The sequence below is a fragment of the Gorilla gorilla genome, chromosome X, assembly GCF_029281585.2.
Source record: "Gorilla gorilla gorilla isolate KB3781 chromosome X, NHGRI_mGorGor1-v2.1_pri, whole genome shotgun sequence".
NCBI classification, from domain to species: domain Eukaryota; kingdom Metazoa; phylum Chordata; class Mammalia; order Primates; family Hominidae; genus Gorilla; species Gorilla gorilla.
The window spans coordinates 45,163,156-45,188,082 of NC_073247.2; the positions used below are offsets into that span (position 1 = coordinate 45,163,156).

General features: G+C 35.8%; 1 protein-coding gene across 1 annotated transcript in view; it reads right to left on the bottom strand.

Moving 5' to 3' along the window:
• Window positions 1–811: 811 nt before the first annotated feature.
• Window positions 812–24,927, bottom strand: part of TMEM47 (transmembrane protein 47) — a 30,244-nt gene continuing 6,128 nt past the window's right edge. Inside the window, exons 2-3 of the mRNA XM_031006105.3 lie at window positions 12,962–13,102; window positions 812–4,232 (exon numbers count right to left, since the gene is read on the bottom strand). Of these exons, the coding sequence (XP_030861965.1) occupies window positions 4,054–4,232; window positions 12,962–13,102 (320 nt within the window). The 3' untranslated portion in view covers window positions 812–4,053. The remainder of the gene's footprint in view (window positions 4,233–12,961; window positions 13,103–24,927) is intronic.

A 24,927-nucleotide genomic window follows, 5' to 3' on the forward strand; every position in this document is an offset into this window, starting at 1 on the left:
CCATCTCTACAAATACAAAAAATTAGCAGGGCATGGTAGCACGTGCCTGTGGTCCCAGCTACTTGGAAGGCTGAGGTGGGAGGATCGCTTGAACCCGGCAGGCAGACGTTGCAGTGAGCTGAGATTGCGCCACTGCACTCCAGGCTGGGTGACAAGAGTGAGACTCCTTTTCAAAAAAAAAAAAAAAAAAATTGGCATACATGCAAGTGAATTTTATTGAATGCCTAATTTAAATTGCTTTTTCACATATACTCACCATTTATATACATCAAAGGGTGATGAATTTTGACTTCATCAGTTTCTTCACACATGCACATTGCACACACACATGCTCATGCACACACGTTCATGCACACATACTCATGCATACATACACACTGAATTTTTAGTCTTCCTAAGAGATAATACAGACAAGCTGGCTTTAACACTCTGCAAACATTGAAAACTACACAAAGAACAAAATACCGTATCAAACCCTTTGACTAATCATTTCCAATTGTGTGATTAGAGTCGGAATAATGGAAGCCTGCACTACATCTCCTTTGAGTACATTTTAAAACAGAAGGTTATAAAAGATATTTAACAGTATTCCTTTATCACTGACCGTGCAAAGGCTGTGGAGAATAGAAGGATCTTGGGAGATAATTTGTAATAAAAAATTTAAAAATGTTTTCAAGTAAAATCAGCATGTCATATTAAGTTGTTTTCTAAATAATATATATTTTGAAGGAGAAAATGTAATGAATATATGTAATTTAGAAGCATTGTCTAAAGAGTTTACACAACAGAGAAGACACAAATTCAAACCACATCCGTGAAATCACTTTTATTTTTATTTTTTTCCACATAGATGACTTCATGTCAACTACAAAAATCATGAAATGAAGAACTGATTGTGAAACTGCAAACTCAAAATCACTGGAGTGATAAACAGGTTTTCCCCCAGATGACTTTAAAAAAAATAACCAGGATACCATGAATTCATGTTTAAGTAGTAAACATGTCATATATTTAAAAATAATAAATATAGAATAGCAGTACAGAAACTAATAGCATAAACAGCATGAAGTATATTTTACTTTTAAGACAGATGAAATTTCTAGGCACAGCTTTAGGCATTAAAGAGGACACAGAGGCATAGGTTAGAGTGCACTGCTCTGTACAAAAATACAGTCTGAATAAATTACATTGCTAGCCATACAATTAGACGTCACTTACCAGTCAGTTCATTGCATGTTTAATAATATACAGGTACATGCTAATCCATATATATCATTTATATTCAAACACATAAGTCTCTCTATATTTATGTCTTTAAAATTTACATGTTGAACTTACAAAAAGCTAAATAATTGTGCAAGAAATCGGAATAACTAGCCCTGCTGAGTATTTTATGCTATATGTGTGTGAGTATATATATGTGTGTATATCTATATCTATAGATGTAGATCTATATCCATAGATATCTATCTAACAATGGGTTTGTGGCTAAAAATTCTGCTTAAGAACACATCTAACAAACCTAAAGCTGCAAAGACATAATGTTAATGTAGGTGAAAATTTCACTTGTGTTTACTCTGATAGACAAAATTGTATTTTAGATGAGAAGCAACAATTTTCATGTTGTACTGAGATTGTTAGTAATGAAATACTTCTAAATATTAGTGATGGTAGAAATCTAGTGTAGGGCTGTTTGCTGGGAAGGGAAAAAAGTCACATAAGAAATCTACTTTTCAGTAAACTGCAAATATGTGTGCTTCAACCTATAACATATTCTGTCACTTTGAGCTTGTCATATTGACAGAGAATGAAAACTTGATAAGACTCGAGATGTGATGATATTGGTTTAACAGTACACTGCATCCTCTACTAGGACCAAGAGAAGTGCCTCATTGGTGTCAGCACCAAAGTACTATTCTTTCATTATTCAGGAATAAAGAGATCTCAGAACAGAGAATGTTTAGTTGCTGAAATCCCTATGCAAATATCATATTTCTCATGCTGCTCTGACAATATGCAATTAACTGCAAGACACTCTGCCCCAGATTTTACTATTTCTCAAAAAATTGCTTCAAAAGACTCTATAATACTATCTTTCTGGAGAATTTCCACTCATAATTTCTAATGATTCTTTATAGAATCATATATTTTTATAAAGGTTTCTGTCTATGATGTATTTATTCGCTTTTGTCTATCATTGCTAAAGTAAGACTAAACCTGGTACTTCATATTCGTGATTTTATAGAAAATTCATAAGTGTGTTTTTTAGCATTTGGATAATAAAATAGGTTTTTTTTTTTTTGGCTGTTGTTTTTGGCAACCATTCTTAAGACAAGCTGAAAGAAGAACTGTGTTTTGGGAGGTAAAACAAATTATTAAATACTATCGATGTGGTCCTGCTCTTAACAGATTTTGCAATACAGTAACATATAGCTACTTTTAAAGTAATTTTTCTAATGCTTCTTTCTGCAAGAGGGCCAAAACCAGAACATACTGTTTTAGTGTCTTTGTTAACAAAAATAATTATTTATAGCTTTTATATTAGAACTGTATATTTGATATAAAAATATGTTTATAATTAAGCTATCCAAATTTGTATATTAAACAGAATTAACACAAGTTTGCAGCATGAGATTAGTTGCAAACTTATTCCCTATTATTAATACTTCCTTCCATCGAACAGTCAGTAAGTAATTCCCTTAACATAAATCCATCCTAAGTGTGTGCACAAATTGGTTAGCCCATCAGTTAACTTCAGAGGACCAGGTGATAACCAGATGAATTCTACTCCTCTACTGAGACATTTAGATATTTATATAAATCTATCACTATTCCTTTCTGAAAAAAATGAAGACATTTAAAATACTTGCAAAAAATAGCAGCCTTCTATTTTAATGAATTTTACACAAAATGATCATCCTAATTGCTACTCTCTTTTCAACTACAGTGCTTACAGAGAATCATTAATTTTCAGATTAACACCATTTCAATTTTTATTCTTAGGCAACTCTATTGACACTTTCCAGTGAAACAGTAAAGAACATAGAGCAAAAGCTTTAAGGTACCATACTTTTGTATGGTAAATAAGTATGAATACCAATCTAAGCCTCTTAACAATGTGTACAAGGTTAGTGCTCAAACCACTTCACTAGAGTAAATATTAATTTTACGTGTAATAGGCAAATGTATGTGGAGGGTTAGGGAACAACTAATTACCATTTATACTAATGGTTCACCTTCTATAAAAACAGTGAAGCTTGTTACATACGCACACTTGTTTGCTGCAATGTTTGGCAAATGATTTAAAGGGTACAAAAGCAACTCATGCAGATTTCTTTCTGTTTGCCCCAGGAAAAACAGAGATCCTCAATTTTTCCCCAGTCTAGATAGGGCTGAGGCACCAATTTCTAACCACATAATGAGAAGCACATGTCTCCAAGTCTTGACTCTCTTCCCAGGGAGACGCTGATTGCCAAAGCATAACCTCCCATTAAAAAGAGTGTTCCTGAAGGTGGAATGTGTATCATTAACCAGTTACATTCACAACTCCCATTAGATGCTGAAGGGCAGTTCATTTTTCAAGGGCTCACTCAAGCAAATAACCAATAGCCAATGTAGTCATTGGGTAGGATAAGCAGGCGGTAAGGGCTCTAACAGTGGAATCCTTGTCAGCGCAAAGGAACTTCTAAATGTTGCTTATGCCAACTGCTCCCCTGCAGGCAATAGGAGATTGAGGCAAATCTCATTCCAACTAGTTTCTCACAATGGTTGCTGTCATATAGACCCTTCATTTGTCAAGAAAAACGATATGAACATATTGGAAGTTTGCAGCATTTGCCTATGTCTAATCAGCTCTCTTAATTTGTGCAGATTTCTAAAATGGATGTAAAAGCTGGTTATGATGTTGACAGCCAAAAGGCAAAAAAGATTAAATCAACTGAGCAAACTGCTTGATGCTCCACAAGTGTTTTAGAAAATAGTAAGTTAGAAAAGATGCAGACGTAATCCTTTTGTTGGATGGTGGTGGTTGTTTTTACTTTGAGACTATTGGTTCTAGTAGTAGTCTTCATAGTTCTTAGGGTTCAGGCAATAAAGGATGGCACCCCCAAACGAAAATATAGTTGCACCCCAGGCCAGGCCATAACCCCAGTTGAACTCATGGTAAATTTTCAAGCTCACAGTTTCAATGAACTTGATTGGGTAAAGGACCAGGCTGCAAACCTGTAAAACAACTGAAAGAAAAGCAAATCAAAATTAGAAAATGTTATTTACAGCAAATAAAATAATATAAATATGTAACTATATATGTATGAGAGTAACTTTGTAATCAAATATACATAAAAGCCAAAAATTTTAAAGATGGCTTGTTCTAGATGGTATACTTTAAAATACTAATAATTTTTTTGTTTAAATACCTTTTCCCAATATATAAGAATTATCCTATTAATTAGTAAATCATTATTAGTATAGATAAAATAATTAGTGCAATATAATAATTTATATGAGCAAAGTAGTGATTTTCCCCTTAAAAATATAATTATCATTATTATTATGGCAAGTTGTACTAGTTAAACAAAATTGTGCCACTACTAAACCATGTAAGTAGCTCCTCAAGAATAGTGACCCCAGCCAGGTGCGGTGGCTCACGCCTGTAAATCCCGCACTTTGGGAGGCCCAGGCAGGTGGATCATGAGGTCAGGAGTTCAAGACAAGTCTGACCAACATGGTGAAACCCTGTATCTACTAAAAATACAAAAATTAGCCCGGTGTGGTGGTGTGCACCTGTAATCCCAGCTACTCAGGAGGCTAAGGCTGGAAAATTGCTTGAACCAGGGAGGGGGAGCTTGCAGTGAGCTGAGATCATGCCACTGCACTCCAGCCTGGGCGACAGAGCCAGACTCTGTCTCAAAAAAAAAGAATAGTGACCCCAATGCCAACTGAAACTCTTGTTATTTATTTATGCTATTAAGGAATTAGGAAATTCAAATTAATTTCTACTGATGCAACTGGTCAACCTGTGAGTGACAATGTGCTTCTGATGTTGTTGCTGCTTTGCAATACTAACTCAGCCCAATATGCCAGAAAGTCTCATCATGATGTCTTTGCTTACATTACTCTGATCCAAAGCTACTTTCATTATTTTCTTCTCATCCACTCTATGCCTCTTGTCTTTAAAAAGTGGCTTAAAAGTTATTAACAGATGATATTTTCATATCTGTTTTCCACCTACTTTCAAAAAAGAATTAAGTCTATAAAGGCAAGAGAGATAATGGTACAGGAAAACCTAGGCCAATTATGGCTACTGTAACAGAGGTCAAAACTTAGCTCTTAGTCCCTGGTTAGATCCTACTTCTGTCAGGGCCAAAGGGGAAATATGATTAGTCATACCGAATAAAATAAACCAAAATAATCAGGAAGGGAATGTTTATTTTGTTTTTGTTTTGTTTTGTGTTGTTTCTACTATCTAAAATAAAATGAAATTTATGTTGTGGATATGCACAAGAGAATGTCTTCCACTTAAAATTCTTAACTTCCTATTAGATCAATTATTATGTAATTTTATTTTAATTAGTTTAACTACAATTAGTTAACTACAGCCTCATTCTCTACCACAGGACAGCTTCCACCCTCAAGAAACAGACAATCTTTTTCCCTAAAAAATACAGAGTACAGTTATATTTAACAGGGGTTGGCAAACTACCAAATCTGGTCTGCTTTTTGTTTTTGAAAAAGTTTTATTGGAACACAGCCACACTCATTCATTTACGTATTTTCTATGCAACAATGGCAGAGTTGAGAAGCTGCAAAAGAAACCACACAGCTCACAAAGCCAAAAGTATTTACTTTCTTGCCCTTAACAAAAAAAGTTTGCTAACCTCTGATATATGAAATAATTTTAGGGGGTAAAATAATTTTTGTTTAATTCATCTGAAAAGAACAAAAATGTGGATAATTAAAGAAAAGGAGGGAACAAACTGACATAGTAAAACTATATACATAAATAGTTTTGATATCGCTTATATGTTTTAAAAAGAACACTAGGATGGATAGAGTGTTTAATTAAAATGGAATTTTATGTTTTAAAATGTACTCTCATCTATTTTTAGCCCATGTAAAAGATTATTACCAGTATGATGAAGATTCCTAGAAAATCTACATAACAGTCATCTTTCTCTCCCATAAAACTGATGAAATACAGCAAATTCATGAGGAAATGATTCCTCAAAATTTCTTTCTATAAGGCTCTGGCTAGGTGTCAAAGGACCTACCTGGAACTAGATATAAAAACACCCAACATTTCTGCCGTGTAGCACAACACTGCTGAGTCAGCACTTTGCCTACCATTACTACTGAGAGTGGATACACAAGTAAGTTTGTATAAGAGGATACCCTACTGATATCCAAAATAGAAATCAGACCTTCTCAGAAAAGGTTTTGGTTGTTGTTAGGACTTGGCTGACGGCATATTGTATGACCCACACTTCATCTATTTCCAGTTAGTAAGTGCTAAAATGTGCATTAATTTTTTTAAAAAGCCCAGTTGGCTCTGTGCCTTTGTGAGGAAAAGGGAGCTTTCATGTTTTAAATGTCTTAAAACTAACAAGAAGCCAATTACTATCAACCATAACTACAGAGAAGAAAATTCCAAAGTTGCCAAGTACATTTGAAAAAAAAAAGGCACTTCTCCTTAGGTTTCTATACTCTGTTCACTCGTCAAATCTGTACTGATCCTACCAGGATATGACTGAAACAAGAGTGTGAGTTAGGTATAGTAATTCATTTACTCATTCAATAAATGCATCCATTCGATAAATATCTGAATGTTTCTAAAGTGATACAGTTTAAGGCATTATTGCTATCAAAAGAGACAAAGCTCCTACTCTCATGGGTAGTCAGTCCATTAATAAACAAATATAGAATATAGTGTCACATATTGCTAAGAGACAAGAAATGCAAGAAAGCAGACAGAACACAGGGATGAGGGCTGCTCTTTTAGATCAATCGTGAGAGAAGGCTGCTCTGAGGAGGAGATAATGAGCACAGATCTGAATGAATTGGGGGTGCAGAACAACATAGTGGGGACTGAGCATTCCCACGTGAAAGGCATAGGCACTGCAAAACTCCCATCACAGGAGCATATCTGGTGCACTGGAACAGAAGTCAGAAGGCTGTGATTGCAGTACAGAGAGCAGGAAGGGAGAAGCATGAGATATGATGGAAGAAACAGCAGGGGCCCTTCGTGGTTCATGGACAGCCTGTGAACCATATCTGGGGTCTAGATTTTATTCTACGTGTGACAGGCAGCTGGTAGAAGAGTTTGAGCAGAGAAGTAATAACTAATCTGAATTACTCTAAAATGATTACACTGCTTCTTTCATGAACTGACTAGTCCCTGGAGTGAGGTGTTTACCTACGCTGCTTTTAATATTCATTTCAACGTGTTTTATTTAGCAAATATTTGGCCTCCATGGTATAATATAATGATATAATTTCCCTCTAGTGGAAAAATGGAAATACAACTCCATTAGGCCCCACTGGCATACTCTCCTGAACAGCTTTCTTAGACTTTTATTGTGTTGGAGCTCAATAAAAATTACTGTAAAACACTTCATGCCTCTGAATTATTCGACTCCCTTTGGAATCACAGAGAAAAATGAATGTAATAGCAAAACTGAGAAAAATATAATTCTGCATTTGTAAATAATTTTCTCCATGTAATAAAATTCACAGATGTAGGTAGAAATGCCTCCTTGCCTTTCATAGATGCTGTAGAGGGAAGAAAAAAAAACATAAAGAGTTCAGAAGTCAGGAAAATGCCATTATACTATATTTCTATTTTACTACCAATCAATGAAACAAAATAGGCATTGGATATGGTATTCTCTATGCTCTTCCTCAAAGATAACATAGGTACAGTTCTGGAACATTTTAGAATCTTAAGAGATTTGGGGTTCATTTTATGCCCCCTGCACTTTTTTGAAAACAGGCAATGAAACTACTAACCATGAAATTGTGTGGATCAGAGGCATGACGGGAATGTAGACCTACTAATTCTTGTGTTTTATTCTAGTTTTAAGGGGATATTTTTCAGTGTTTTCAATATTAAATATTCAAAGCATTGATATTGAAATATTCAATATTTTCTTCTAAGGAGGACATTTCACTATTTTGACAAACATATATTGGGTGCCTACTGTGTGCTAGATGAAGGGGATAAGATAGATAAGACACGGCCCTCGCCCTTTGATGATTCATACTCTGATGGTGGAGACAGGCACACAAGTAATTATAAATCAATGCATTCAACAGCAATAGCAGAGGCATGCATGTTTGTTATAATATGTTCAACACACATTTACTGAGCTCAAACATTGTGCCAAGTACTGATTCAGCTTAGAGAAAGAAAGGAGGGCTTCAGAGGGACATCATTTGAATTGGTTCTTAAAGGATGGATGAAAGTTGGTCAGAAGAGGCAGAGGAAAGAAAAGACGTCTAGGAAGACGAAGCATATTCTGTAGTGCTTACAGCTATTAAGAGAGTATGGCTAGAAGCAATTCGCATGGGTAAAATGAAGGGCGCATGCACAAGGCTGTTTAGTTCATACTATAATACCATAGTGTTTCATAAAGTAATAAACTTTTGTTTCTCTAGGGAGACCATCTGAGAGGTTATTGTAATTGTATATGCGGTTGGTGTCCTATCCATATATTTTTATCTTCCCCACTTCAGTACATGCTAGCCTGACTTCCAATTGCCAGCACCTGTATTTCTTTGCCTGAGTTACCTCTGGCCACTAAAGCCTCTTCAGCTGCCTATGGGGCAGGCCAGGTCCAGAAAATTAACACTGCTCTCCCTTGATTATAACCGACATTTCTCAACCAATGACTCTCCAAATTTGGTGCATTAATACTCCAGCTCCGTAGTCCTCCGAATGAGATAATTCTCGAGGTGCGTGTTCTACACCGGTTTTTAAAGTTTCCCCCAGAAAATTAAGCTCCAGCTGCTTCGACTGACGACTGGCTTGATAATGTAACCTTTTAATGACTGCTTTCCCATCCCTGTCTCATTTTCCATACTCCTTATCATATCCCTTCTTCTACCTTGCAAATAAAGTATATGCACTTGATTTCTCATCTCAGGGTTTGCTTCTGAAGAAATCAAAGGGACAAGTGACAAGACCAGATGTTTATTTCACAAGGAGACCTCATGTGTTGTATCCAAGACAGATTACATGGGGAAGAGATTAGAGAAGGACAGGCCCCTAGAAGGTCATTCAGTGTGTGGGGACCTGTAGGCAGTGATGACTAAGGTGTCATCAGTGGGAAAGAAAAGTCAGGGAATCTAAAGAAAGACTAAAAGAAAGAACTGAAAAACTAGATACTCAACAAGGCAAAATAAAGGAGTCACATAAACATCTTAAAACAGTCAGATATTGCCATAGAAAAACAAAATAAAGTAGGGGAAGACCAAATTTGGGGACTGAGACGTTCCATTTAGGGAAAAGTTGTGGCCTCGACTAAGGCAATAATGATGGTGTACGAAAAAAAGGTACAAAATTAGGAGATAATTTAAAGGCAAAGGTTGATAGGCCCTACCAGCCAGGTTGGTCCCTAAATATAAAATTGACATAAAAGAAACAATGATTTGGAGAATAAAAAGCATTTGCCAGTGGAAGGTTAATATGAAGGTATCCATTTCTTTTCTTTTTAAAATTTAATTTGTAACTACTAGTGGCAGCAGTATGAAATTAATTATTGGGAAGTGATACTGTAAATTGTTCTAGCCGAAGTGTAGTTTGATAACGGTACAGGGAAATTAACATGTAATCTAAATATCCTGAATAGAAGAACTCTCTTTTAGTTTGAAATCTAAACTGGACACTGATTTTTCTACCAAAATCTAGACTTGAAATGGTTCCAGCTATCTCACTGTGACTTATTGGATGGTGATGAGGGCTGTAAGACACAAGCCTCTAATCAGAGATAGCTCAGAGATGGAAATCAGCTGCAGGACCCTGAAAAAAAAATCACCTTTCTATAAAAACAATCCTTATAGGAGGCTTTCTGCAGATATAACATAAAGAATCATCCTTAATAACATAATAAGTGGGGATTCTGTATGTAAAATCGAATTATAAAAGAGAATTTTCTGCAATTTGTATTAAAGGCCTTGGAAAGAAAGAAAACACTCATCCTATATTCCTGTGGGACATACAAATGACCTGCGGATAGTTCAAAACTAGACAATAAAAGAAGAGAACGTGGCAAGAGGCAGTCCCTCTAATTTCACCAAGTCTTTAGTGAGAACTGGATGCCAGTTATCAGAATCACATCATATATTACCTATCACTGTCAGTTACACAAAAAGAAATATGCTGTAGTCAACTGTACTGGAAATGTGCACAACTTTCATTATGTGCTATGGTGCAGTCATGCTGCATCAATCAGTTTGTGGTCTTTATGACATCTCAAGGTACTGAATGCCTTCAGGTGTTGCTCCCGAGAAACGGAGTAACTGGAGTTACAGGACGGACTCCAACTGCAGTGCACAGTTGGCAACTGAATTCAAAATCAAGGCTGATTCTGCACTGATTTTTCCAATATGTGATATGTACTGAAGTAAAGATAACTGGGGAATCCTCATTCGGGCTTTCAAGTCAGATAGGTATCCCGAATTTAAACCTAGATGTACAACTTACTAGTTAAAATGACCCTGGGAAATTACTTAATTTTTCTGAACCTGTTTCTTCATTGATAATACGGAGAAAATAAATATCTAACTTTGATATTGTTATATCAGAGACAGTGTATGTTAAGTGTCTAGCACTGTGGCACATGACAGGTGCTTAATTAATCATTCTTATCAGCATTATTATTATAAAAATATCTAATTCTGAAGTCTAGATTTATAGGACTGGTGAGAAAGAGAGTTGTGGAAAAAAGGACAGTGTTTTAGATGGGCTACAGCAATGGCTAGCTCTTAGCTATTCTAGCAACTATTCAAGAAGGTAATAAGCCCGCCCTAAATAAAAGACCTCAGAGAAAAAAAGAAGAAGACAAAATCTTTATAATCTGTTTGGCTATCTTCATGAGACTTAATTATCAGTTTTCAGTAAAAACCCTTAGAGTATATTTTATAACACCAAGACTGTCTACTTGTATAGTGTAAGTGCCCAACATATTTATTAAATAAATAAAAACATAAATATATGAAAAAACATCCTTTTGATAATTATTACTTTTTTGAGCTCTTTTGGTCTTACCTTTGTAGTCATGTGAAACTAGCTGCTTCCTAAGACCCCAAAAGAGAAACTGCTTAAAAAAAACCCCTTAATTACAGTTACTTATTTGTTTACATGCCTGTTTTACCCCACCAGATTATGAGCTACATGCCTTAGTCATTTTTATATCATTCATTCAAAAACTATTTATTGAGTGTATATGAGTACCAGGCATAGCACACGGTACTAAATCAAGTAAGTGTGAAGTCTCGGATAGAGATGTTTCCAAGCGGTAGTAGTAATGTGTCTGTTTTGATTTTATGTACTGCACATGTCTCAGCAGAAGAAAAGACTTTTATTATGATTTTTTCCTTGAGATAGAGTCTTACTCTGTTGCCAAGGCTGGAGTGCAATGGTGTGCCGTTGGCTCACTGCAGCCTCGAGCTCCCAGACTCAAGTGATTCTCCCATCTCAGCATCCCGAATAACTGGGACTAAGACTTCAAAATATTTTTTGAAATTGTGCTTTCTACTCTATTAGTGAGTATCTGTGGTGATACTGTGGCCAGTTTTATAGGTGTCTAATACTGTGTTTAGCCTGTAATAGGCACCTAAGAAATAGTTGCATAAATAAGTGAAGAAGTCAGTGGTTAATGAACCACTAGATTAAGATTCAGAAGCCTCCCAGGCCCAGGTCTGCCAGTAGCTACTATGCGATCTTGAGCAAGTCACTTAAAGATTTGAATTAGATGTACTTCTGGATTCCTTCAGCCCTTTGGACCTTCGTTTTTATGACACCCCCAATTCTGACCAGCCTTCATGGGTATAAGAAAATGAACACAAACAGTAGGGGGCAGCAGAACACTTCTGTTTTGTATTTTTAGCTCAAATTACCCTTTAAATCCTGAGAAATTTCATCTATTCCAATCTTGAAACAGCTTTTAAAAATCCATCTAACAGCCTAGATGGTTTTCTCAGTGTCTTCATTATTGATAGTCACAGAAGCTTACTTTGCAGTCTTCAAATCAGATATGACTGACAGGGCAAACTGAAGGCACCACAGAATATTGCAGTTTGAGTCAAAAAGAACAATATATTCAAAGGTATTTTTATGAATGAAAATTAAAGCTCACATCAAATCATGTATTGGGCTTTTAGTCTGCAAGCCCCTTTTCTAAACAGTCCCCTGTCTTTTCATTTCATTGGTTGATATTTTAATCCAAGCTGTGCTTCATAGAATGATGGTTGATTAATTAACATACAATTGACTTCATATAATTGACTTGTCTAATGGTTGGAGTCATACATCACACATTTTCAAAGAGATATACATCTTTAAGGGTAAACATTTTGGAATTTGTTTTCAGTTCCTTATCAGAAAAAATAATGCTGCCTTAAGATCACCAGGGAGCAGTAAAAAAGGGGAAAAAACTGGATGTAAAAAAAGACTGTTAGTAAATACACCTGCTGCAATTCCTAAGGTAATAGCCCTGTCAGGCAGTATTATTTGTTCATGCTTTAGTCAGAGGTTTAGAAGCTGCCATTGTGCTCTGTGAAATGCTTAACACACTGAAAACTGATAATCTGATAAACCTTTAGCCAAGTCACCTTAAAAATATAGTAAATGCCTCTCAATTTTTATGTAATGCAGCAAACACATACCTCTTCTGCATAAGAAAGGAAGATGGTAGAAAGGTTCATGAAACTTTAATACTCATTTGAAAGTAATGAATCTGTTTACCTGCTGCAAAAAGCATGACCGCAACAGGTCTATAGAAACGCCTTCGAGATCCCACGCAGATAGAAATCAAACCCACCAGGAATGCAATGAGAATGATGGCAGCGCCGCCCAGGAGTAAAGCCAGAGTAGCAATCTGCCAATCTGGAAAGAAAAAAGAAATTGTTTTTGAGTAGTAAGTCCTCAAAGAATCAACAGAACTATGTTCAGCAGCCTTCACCTTGCAGTGGCTCAACAGATGTGATTTTACTGCATGCTAAGCATCCTTTGGGGTTTGAAATGTTTTGCAACAAAAATGAATAGGAAATGTCCTTATTCAGAAAAGTCTCCTATGCTAAGCTCAGCAGAGTTTTCAGACCAGGGGTTTGCTAGGATTTTCTTCCAAGGACTCTATTACGCATTCATGTTAAATCAAGTGCCCCCTCCATGACCTATTTTCAATATTATTATGATTTAAATTTTTATTGAGCAATAAAGTTCACAAATCTTAAGTATAGAAAGTAGAGAAGTTGATGAATTCTTACAGATATTTATACACCATCCAGATTAAAATACAGGGCATTTCTATCACCCAGATTTTTCTCTTGCGCCCCTTCCCAGTCAATAATGACCCTCCCACCTGGGCTACTGAGGACAACCGTCACCACAGATTGAGTTCTGCCTTTTCTTAAACTTCATATAAATGGTATGAACTATTTTGTGTCTGGCTTTTAAGTTTCTCATATTCATCCATGCTGTTGCATGTGACAGTAGTATATTCTTTTTTTTATTGCTATTTCTTGGAAAGCCTTCCTTAACCATATAAAAATCTCCAAAGTTTTTATTTGTCTCTCCTCCACTCCCTCTAAAACAACTCCCCATCAAATTAGCATCAGGAATATTGTTTGTTTTTTCCGCTTCTTTTTTATTTGATTCTAGTCTCACTGCTGTATTTACCATCACGGGTGTGGTTTCTAAAATTAAGTATTCCCAGGGAGCCAGAATGGACTCTGAATGGCTGCTTGGCCCCTTCATTTATACACGGAAACAGTAAGCATATATTGACCACTTACTATGTGCAGGCCTCTGTTCACAGATACTTCCAAACAGTTTCTCACACTCTTAGTGACACATAAACCTTATTGAAATGCATTCATTTCTTATAAAACAAAAATGTAGAAATAGTATGATGAAAAACTGGCCCATTTTCCATTCATAAGAATGGTAAAATATTCTCTCAGAAGAGACAAAGTGAATCTATGAAAGTACTATACAGGCTGGGAAACATCATATAAAACGATACTATGGAGAGCAGCAGTTGTTTAAAAGCCCCAAGCGCCTCTTCTGGCCCTCAGTTTAATGTAAGTGCAGAAAATGCAAATGGATTTTAATCTATCATTAAATTGCAATGGATTCTATCCTAAGTCCAGAAGTCATGATATTTTGATGCTTCCCTCTGAAATTATCCCCCCAGAAAGCTTCCAAAATGCACTCTTTGTTACGGTAGGATAAACGATGAGCAGAGGAATTGCCAATACCCTAAGATTTTCTTTTATTTATATTTGTACATCCCTGCCTCAAGCATCCTCTTCCACATTTTCCCCTCCTACGAAATTGTGGAAGCTTCACAGGCTCTCAACTAGAACTTGCACTGCAATCAAGAAACAAACAAACAAGGGGAAATTGAACAAATCCAAACTTCTTAAAATATAAAGATGAGTCACAACAAAGTGGAGAGCATCTTCTTAATGCCATCTATTTGTAACAAAGCCATACAACTTCAAACAAAAGTAGATCTGGCTTTTAACTAGAAGTTAAAAGGCTAGCCATACTGGGCTTTTTTATTCCATAACAGCATGTAGCTTTGAATTAAAAAGCCAAAAAAAAAAATAGTCCTTACATTTGAAGTCTCTAAATTTCTTGGGAAAAGTTTACACAAGTGCACAATTATATTGCACTTTGGCATGATGGAAATCCTTCTAAAAACAGGTGTGCAAATTGAAATTTCTGAATTAAAAACATCAAAGTTTAATTATATAAAAGTGTACAATGAAAAAAATAAAATCCATCCATCCACCCATCCATCCATCCACCCATCCATGCAATTCCTGGAGAGTTTGATTAAGAAAGCCTATGCTGAATATGTTCTAGTTGGTCTATTACTCTTATAGAACGATTATTACTGTTAGCAACTTTCCCTAAATTATTTTACATAAGTAAAAACTTTAAAGCATTGGATTCATTTAAATCAAAATGTAACTAAATATCTACCCATATAAAATATCTTAAAGTGAAAGTGCAATAGATTGCTTTTTCCTGATAAGCTCTTTCACATAGCTCAGTGTGAAAAAAATTGCCACACATTTGACTCTTCACTTTCAGCCATAATTCAAACAGGAATGAATTTTGATCACTTTTCTCTATTTTAAATATCCTCAAAAAATAGCTAAAATACACGTTTTGCATTTTGTAAAGACAGACTAAGGTAGAAAATGATAAGCAAACTTTCCATATAAAGGGCCAGATGAGAAATATTTTTGGATTTATGATTTATGGTCTCTGTTGTACCCACTCAACTCTGCATGATAGTGTGAAAGCAGCCACAGACAATGTGTAAACAAGCTGGCTGTGCCCCAATAAAACTTATTTATTTATTTTTTTGAGACAGAGTCTCACTCTGTCATCCAGGCTGGAGTGCAGTGGCACGATCTCGGCTCACTGCAACCTCCGTCTCCCGGGTTCAAGTGATTCTCATGCCTCAGCCTCTCGAGTAGCAGGGATTACAGGCATGTGCCACCACACCCAGTTAATTTTTGTATTTTTAGTAGAGACCGGGTTTCACCATGTTGGCCAGGCTGGTCTCAAACTCCTGACTTCAAGTGATCCACCCGCCTCGGCCTCCCAAAGTGCTGGGATTACAGGCGTGAGCCACTGCACCCGGCCCCAATAAAACTTAATCTACAAAAACAGGTGGTGAGTTGGTTTGGACTCCATGGCTGAGCTGCTGTTTGCTAACCATTATACTTTATTTAGCATTTCAAATGTTGAACTTTTTTCTAGGTAAAGATCTTTTAAACGACAAAACACACAATGAAGTTAATTTAATAAATGAATAATACAGGAGTGCAAAGTGATGCTTAACCAATATAGCGAGAGAAAATTCCAAAAAATTCCTAATCGCATATTGTTACATTTCCTCAATATAGCAATTCTTCATTTCATTTGAAAAACCAGTAAAATGCTATAGTAGAAAGCACCAGGAGAATAAAAGTAAAAGGGACTAGAACCTAATTAGAAAAAGAACCTCCTACAGCATAGGAAATACTTCTAAAAAGTAAATAAACATAATCAGTTCTGGATTTTCTTCCAAATGTCCTATGTTTATTTTCAGCACTGAGGTTGTGGCTAATGACAAAGTTACCCTAGATGTAAAGTCAACAAGGAGAATCATCAGCATTACCACTGTTGTGATATTTCTACCTTTCCTTTGGTCCACAACCAGAGATATGCCTGCTCAAACAGAAAAGCTATTTTATTTTCCAAAAGAAACTAGAAATGGGCCATGACTGCCACTGTTCTGGCCAAAACCTGGGGCTTAGACTGGATTATTGAGACTATATCCCTGGCGAATGGTGCCAGGTTTTAGAATTGTTGTCATTATATCCATTTGGAATGATTCACTCAGGCCAGTTGCCCAGCACCAAAACTTTAAATTGCTGATCAGTTTAACCTCAATCAGGAAGCTGAAAAAGTGGTTCGATATGGCTATCATGGTCAAGGAGGTCTGAGGTGCATTTCAAGGTTCAGTGTGGGTACTTTGGAGCTGCAAACAGGGCCTGTGGCATCATATCTCTTTCAGTAAACAACTAGAATCCATTGTCCAAATAATAGTGCCAGCCTAAGAGGTGAACTAAAATCAAGGACTATGTAAATCAGCCAGTTACCATTTCCCTCTCTCTTACTGAACAAGCCTAAGATATGGGGAGTAAAAAAAAGTGAAAAATATTTTATAGACACCTACTAATGGCCATTCAAATAATAGGCTGGGCTTTACATTGACACAGTTAGACAGATATTTACTTACCATCCAAAGTCCAATACTAGATTTAGCAAGAATATATACATAAGACTTGGACAATTTTATAGTAATATTATAAGAGACCAGAAAACTTGTTCTACCCTGACTTTTCCACCAAAAGATTTGCATGCCACAAATACCTGCTAACCTACACTCAGTGTTTGCAAAACAAATTAAAATTTCATAAAATTCTCTGTTTCCAGCACCTTTTCTTCAAAAAAGTCATGCATTTTAAGTTTTCACAATCAGTTAATTTCTATATCAATTTTAGTTGTCCAATTATAGCCTTCACAGTATTTAGTCAGATGAGTTGTTAAGAGTCTGTAAAGATTTATTACTCTGCATTAGTTTTCTACCTTTCTATGAATAATATACCAATACTATAGTGGAACAGTAAACACAAACCAGACCTGCAGAACATCAATGACCATGGTACTGTTTTACAAATTGCAGTGCTCTGCACAATTAAAATGGGCCATTGTTCAATGTCACGCCAGCTGATTGGAAACCTGAGTTTGGTTTCTGAGATCACAGAGAACAGGTGATAATCAGTTTTGAGGAAATAACATACATCCTTGGTTGATAAATTGGTGAGGGCTCGAATGGGATGGGAGGCATGTTTTGGATCTGAAAACCAAACCTGAAATCAGGCTGCCATGTTATGTGTCAGGTTCTCTCAAGAGAATTTTGGCAAAATTGACACAGTGACACACTGGGGGCATTCAAACTGCACCTAAAGAAGTGGAGGCTCAAGATAAGTGTATGCTTCTCTACTAGTGTTTTCTATAACAGGAAAAAAAAAAAGTAAAAAGAAAAAAAAAACTCCAGGAAAATACATACACATAATGTTATATTCTCCTTGCAGTTACAGGATAAAAATCGGGCAGTCCCTATACTACACCATCAAGTTTAACATTAAGATGCAACTCAGGAACTGATTTCAAGTCCTCTTTCAAGGTATTTTTATTAGCTGGCATCAGAGTTTCCAATGTCTATAAACGGTTTAGTATTCTGCAGAATTGTGCTGACTTATTTTAGCATTGTAACATATGAGACTGGTCTGAAATCGCCACTGCATTATGAAAATTCTATGGACCACATTATAACTGTCCAATTGGAGAATTATCATTCCCTTAGGGAATTCATGATCAAAAGTCACTTCCAATTTTCAGAAAAGACAAAATTTTAACAAGGATACATTTTCCATATTTTTGAGCCAAGGGCAATGCACAAAACCAGTTCCTAAAGCTTTCTGCCTCCACTCACCTCATTTAGAAACCTTTCACTTGTCAAACACTGGCTAATTTATTTACCTCTGTAGCTACTGGTTATATGCTGAGATTCATTCTACTATATGTAAATCCCTGAGCACATAATGGCTATTTCCTTTAGAAAATTAGATATAATTAAAAAGCAATGGAAAAACAAGTTTTTAACCTCATAAACAGAAGTCCTACTGTTTAGGTGGGTAGTATTTCCCTCAATGTATTCCGTTGTTTTTATGGATGATTCTCGCTTTTCTATAATTCTCATCACAAATTAAAACACTGATTTTTAAATCACATTCACATTTGTCAGACTGGCACTTGTATTTTCATTTTTGAACCCCTCCAAAAGGAAATTATATTAACTAAAATGATATCTATAACTGCAATAAAATAATTCACTAGACAACTTAGAACAGTGATTTTTTTACCTATCATCTTGAATTACAAGTTATATACAAATTCTTCCTAATTCACCCAAACAGACTGGATTATTTTCACTCATTCCCAGCAAACATTCAGCTTTTCTAAATACTTGTATTCATTTGTAGGACATATTTATAGCAAAACATTTAAATTACATTGTTGAGAACATAGTTAAGTTAGTATTGCCAATCCCATTCTATCATCAGGAACCGGAAATAGTAGGATGGTTTAGTACTAAAGGAAAAAAGAAAGCTCAGATACAGAAGAATATTTCAAACTCACATTCCCTAAATTATCCATCTATTCACCAAAGACTATGTCTTTTTTCCCAACTAGCTCACTTTGTCAGAAATTATGGCATTTAATTATTTTCACGAAATGTAACTAAAGAATTTATCTTAATATTAATGCTACGCATTTCTGAGTTTGGATAGGAAGCCTGTATCCTCATATGCAAAGAATGGAATGCTATTTTGTGTAGAACCATAAACTTAGCCTAACTACTTCTAAAGGTATCAAATGATCTACTTAACTTTTAAAAGTTAGTCTGCATGTGCTAATGAAGTGGAAAACTGAAACCGTTACTGAGGCAGTTTAAATCTTGGTTTATTGGCTAAGTTGCATTCTGACCTAAATTTGTCAATACTGCATTAATTTTCCACCACTCTGTGATGTAGACACAAAGAAAGGCAGCCAAATGAATTCTGATTCTAATTTCAATAATTAAAATGACCACTTCTTTTATTAAAACTGATATCAAAACTATAATTTTTCACTTGCAAAGAAATATTTCTTTGTATATGAGGATACTGCCTTTCTATCCAATTTAAGGCAAGTAATTATTTGTATTTTATAAAATTACAATATAAATACTATGTGTGTTGTGACAAACAAAGCAAAATAGATGTTTGCCAAAGCAACTATGTTAGATATCCATAGTAGTAATCAGGTTGGCAACAATTTGATTTCGAATACTACCCTTTAGGCCCATTCACAGATAAATACTGCCTCCAAAGTACAGTGCTAACCTGATTTTAAACTACAGACATAAATGACCCCAGGTAACCATCCAAACAGATGATACAATAACCCTAACGACCAAAATGCGTGTTAATTTTGCCAAATTTTGGAAAATCCCGGTTGTCCAAAATGCCAGATGGGTTACTGGTGTTTAACAATGACAATTTCATTCAAGATCTTGGAGTTGTTTTATGTTGATGTTAGAAAAAAAAACACACATACTTTTTATTTTCAACAAATAATGGAACATTTTAGCTGCTTCACAGAATTCTGTCTTAGATAATTCAGTGGAAATGTAATTAATAATCTAAACACAATAACATATGGTGTTTTTTCCTCAAATGAAACCACTTGAATACAGTATTTAGCAAAGAGCCTTGCTGTTAAGGCAAGTTCCAGTATTTGGACAAAAAGAAAGACACTATCACCCCTAACGACTGCTGTTTCTTACCATGCACCATCTTTGAAAGCTTTCATAAGCATTTGATGGTAACTAGTGTTACCTAACAAGTACTGGTATTTTTCAATAATAATTTCTAATCATGGTATTTCTACAAAGTTGTGATGACTTTGGTATTTTGAACACTGTTCTTTTTTCACTCTTTGAATAAAAACCTAATTAGGTTACAACTTGGAAAACTTGATTATTTTGAAAAGCACAAAGAAAACCTACTACTCCAGGATTAGGAGTGGGTGAAACTTCCTCTAAGCAACTAAAGTTACTGTAATGGGTTTAGGGGAGCTAAGAATAATCAAAGAGTAGAATGAAGAAAGCCAGACAGCCACCCACGATAGTATTAAGATACCCCTTTAGTAAATATGGAGGAATAAAATTGGCAAAGCTAGTACTTCCACCAGCTCCTTCTTAATGCCCCGCTGCAGAAGTAGAACCTTTGTTTCCTCCTTCACAGCACTTTGCACATTTATTTAATTATTAATAATTTGTTTAAAAGACACCATTTGTTTCACTCATCATTTTATTCTCACTACCTTCCACGATGCCTGGAACACAGACTAACTGGCTGACTTTGTATCAGAATAATGTCTACCCTCTGCTAGAAAACCAACGACTACGTTTCAATGAAGTTAACTCATTGAGTACATGTGAGAAGACGGGAAAATAGAGGGAAGCATTCGAACGTACCCCGCTTTAAGTTACCTAGAGGAGCTAAGAATAGATTCTAGGCTTCATTCACAGAGCATCATGACAGCATTCTGGTGAATATTTGGTTTAGGGACCTTAAACATGATGGCAATAAAATCTTCTTTGATGAAAATTTTAGTTCTTTTGTGTCTGTCCCTTTTTATGTACAGAGAATAAGTAATTCAGGGGTCTCAACTTCTATTTTTTTAACATTGTTTTGCCTAATAAACATACATTTTGAACAGAAAGTATAAATATGTGATCTCTTGAAACATGGCTCATTAAAATATCATTTTAAACCTCGTAACAGTCAACAAGCTGATAGAGACGAAGGTGATATAGATATTTTTTCTCAGTTCTTTGGAAGACCATGGATGTTTCGTTGTACATTTTTTAAGTGAGAGTCTTCAGTGTCCATGATTAGAATAGAAAATTGATGATCTACGAGTGCACCCAAATCACACACAAACTTAGGAGTAAAAACATTAAGGAAAGGTGTCCTTGTCTAATTTTCAAGGGAGGTGAACCAATAGTTTGAAAAGATTAGTAAAATTTAAATGTCAGTGCCTTTAACGTGTGAGGTTGAAATTCTGCTGAAAGAACATTCAATCTTTTTTGATAAATTAATGCATACTTTTAATAAAGCCAGAATGCAATTAAGTTGTTGAATGAAAATTAATATTCATTTAATCAATTTAAGAAACATACATGGTTGACTTCCACATAATTTGGAAATTCTTTTTCAACTTAAAATTAAGCTATTGTTAGCCAAGCTGAGAGCCAAATCAGGAAGGCAATCCCATTTGCAACTGCCACACAAAAAAATAAAATATCTAGGAATGCAGCCAACCAGGGAGGAGAAAGATCTACAGGGATAATTATAAAACACTGCTCAAAGAAAGCACAGAAGACATAAACAAATGGGAAAACATTCCATGCTCATGGATAGGAAGAATCAATAGCATTAACATGGCCATACTGCCCAAAGGAATTTACAGATTCAATGCTATTCCTATCTGGCATTCTTCACAGAACTAGAAAACCTATTTTCAAATTCATGTGGAACCAAAAAAAGAGCCCGAATAGCAAAGGCAATCCTAAACAAAAAGCACAAAGTTGGTGGCATCACATTACCTGACTTCAAACTATACAACAGGGCTACAGTAACTAAAACAGCATGGTACTAGTAGTACAAAAACAGGCATACAGACCAATGGAACAGAATAGAGAGCCCAGAAATAAGGCTGCGCACTTACAACCATGTGATCTTTGACAAAATTGACAAAAACAAGCAATGGAGAAAAGACTCCCTATTCAACAAATGATGCTGGGATAACTGGTTAGGCATATACAGAAGATTGACCCCTTTCTTACACTACATACAAAATCAATTCAAGGTGGGTTAAAGATTTAAATGTAAAACCCAAAACCATAAACTATAAACTACGTTGCCAACCCTATCAGACAAGGTAGGCAATACCATCCTGGACATAGGAACGGACAAAGATTTCATAACAAAGTCACCAAAAGCAATTGCAACAAAATCAATAATTGAAAAATTGGATAAATTAAAGTTAAGAGCTTCTGCACAGCAAATGAAACTATCAACAGAGTACACAACCTACAGAATGAGACAAAATATTTGCAAGCTATTCATCTGACAAAGATCTAATAGCCAGCATCCATAAAGAACTTAAACGAATTTACAAGGGAAAAATAAACAACCCCATTAAGAACGGGCAAATGACATGAACAGACGCTTTTCAAAAGAAGACATACATGTGTCCAACAAGCATATGCATAAAAAGCTCAATATCACTGATCATTAGAGAAATTCAAATCAAAACCACAATGAGATACCATCTCACACCAGTCAGAATGGCTTCTATTAAAAAGTCAAAAAATAACAGATGCTGGTAAGGTTTTGGAGAAAAGGGAACACTTATACACAGTTATTGGGAGTGTATATTAGTTTAACCATTGTGGAAAGCAGTACAGTACGGTGATTTCTCAAAGACCTAAAAAAAGAACTACCATTCAACCCAGCAATCCCATTACTAGGTATATACCAAAAGAACAGAAATTGTTCTACCATAAAGACACATGCAGGAGAATGTTCTTTGCAGCACAACTCACAATAGCAGACTTGGAATCAATTTAAATGTCCATCGATGACAGATGGGATGAAGAAAGTGTAGCGCATATACACCATGGAATACTATGCAGCCAGAAAAAAAAACCGAGGTCATGCATATTGTGGGAACAGGGAAGGAGCTGGAGGCTATTATCCCTAGCACACTAACGCAGGAACAGAAAACCAAATACAGCATGTTCTCACTTATAAGTGGGAGCTAAATCATGAGAACTCGTGAACACAAAGAAGGGAATAACAGACACTGGGGTCTACTTGAGGGTTGAGGGTGGGAGGAGGGAGAGGATCAGGAAAAATAATAACTACTGGGTACTAGGCTTAATACCTGTGTGATGAAATAATCTGTAGAAGAAACCCCGGTGACATGAGTTTACCTATATAACAAACCTGCACATGTACCCCGAACCTAAAATAAAAGTTAAAAAAAAATTAAGCTTTTTCAAATTTATTTTGATACGGAGTCTTGCCCTGCTGCCCAGGCTGGAGTGCAGTGGCACGATCTTGGCTCACTGCAACCTCTGCCTCCCGGGTTCAAGCGATTCTCCTGCCTCAGCCTCCCGAGTAGCTGGGACTACAGGAGCCCGCAACCACGCCCAGCCAATTTTTTGTATTTTTAGTAGAGACAGGGTTTCACCATGTTGGTCAGGCTGTCCTCGAACTCCTGACCTCATGATTCACCCACCTCGGCCTCCTAAAGTGCTGAGATTACAGGCGTGAGCCACCATGCCTGGCCCCCAAGCCATTGTTTTAACGTACCCCATCATGGAGAAACTTAAAGTAGAAGTGTTTATTTTTAAGCACTAGTCATGGTTAAAATGTAAATTTGATGGTAATAAACATCTGAAATGTACTTATCAACACATATAATTCTATTTTCAGACTTTAATTCTATGTGAAATCAAATCATGGATGATAAATAATCTTACAAAAAGTGGGCAGCTATTTCACATGCAGTCCTTCACCTCTTCATCCAAGCTTCCATACATGACATCATTCAACAATCCTTCAAACACCAAGTGACAGTTATCTACAATATTACAGAACATTTTAAAAACCAACCCTCCAAAAATACTATGGCAAAATGTACCCTCTCTATTGAGTGTTTAACATTGTATCCTTCTTCATTTTCCTTAATCATGTAATAAATGTGATTAGACTGGATTATGTTAAAAATCTTGTCTATTTTATTAAACATGTTACAACTCTGAGATTCAATACATGGGCAGTAGTTAAGAGAAGAGCTATGTTATTAAAACAAAGGAAAAGGAAACAAACAAAAAATAACTCTAACTCCAACCCTTCTCTAGCACTGTAAAACTTGGCTCCTGTCTGGAATTTTAATGTTTTAGTGTTCATGTACCAAGCGTATCATCAGATGCATTCATAACTTTCTAAAAAAAGAATAAAATTTTATCATACAACATAAAGTAGCAAACTACATTCCAGATTCATAATCAGTTTGAGCCTTGGTTGTTTGAGACTAAACCAAAGATTTTGGAAGGTTTTATATGTATCTCTCTGTTTGTGGAAAAGTTAGGTTCTCGAGTTCATTCCATCTCATATCCAAAGTACAAGTAACCAGTCATTAAAGCCATATGCTGGCTGAGGGAAGGTTTTGTCCCAGTCAGACATTATTTATATAATCAATTCAAAGTTCTTAAGTACAGAAGCTACAAAGCAAAGACAAACTGGTTGGCTGTTTGTTGTTGTTGTTGTTCTTCAAAGGCAATAAAGAACGCAGATTTGCAGTTAGACTCAGTGTCAGACTGTGTGCTCCAAACACGGCCCAACAGCAACTCCTATCCCACATTCTCTTCTACAATGTGACCCTGCCACTGCTCCATCAAAAGGTGGTATTCAATTCTCCTTCCCTTAAATCCAAGCTGGCCATATGGCTCCTTTGTA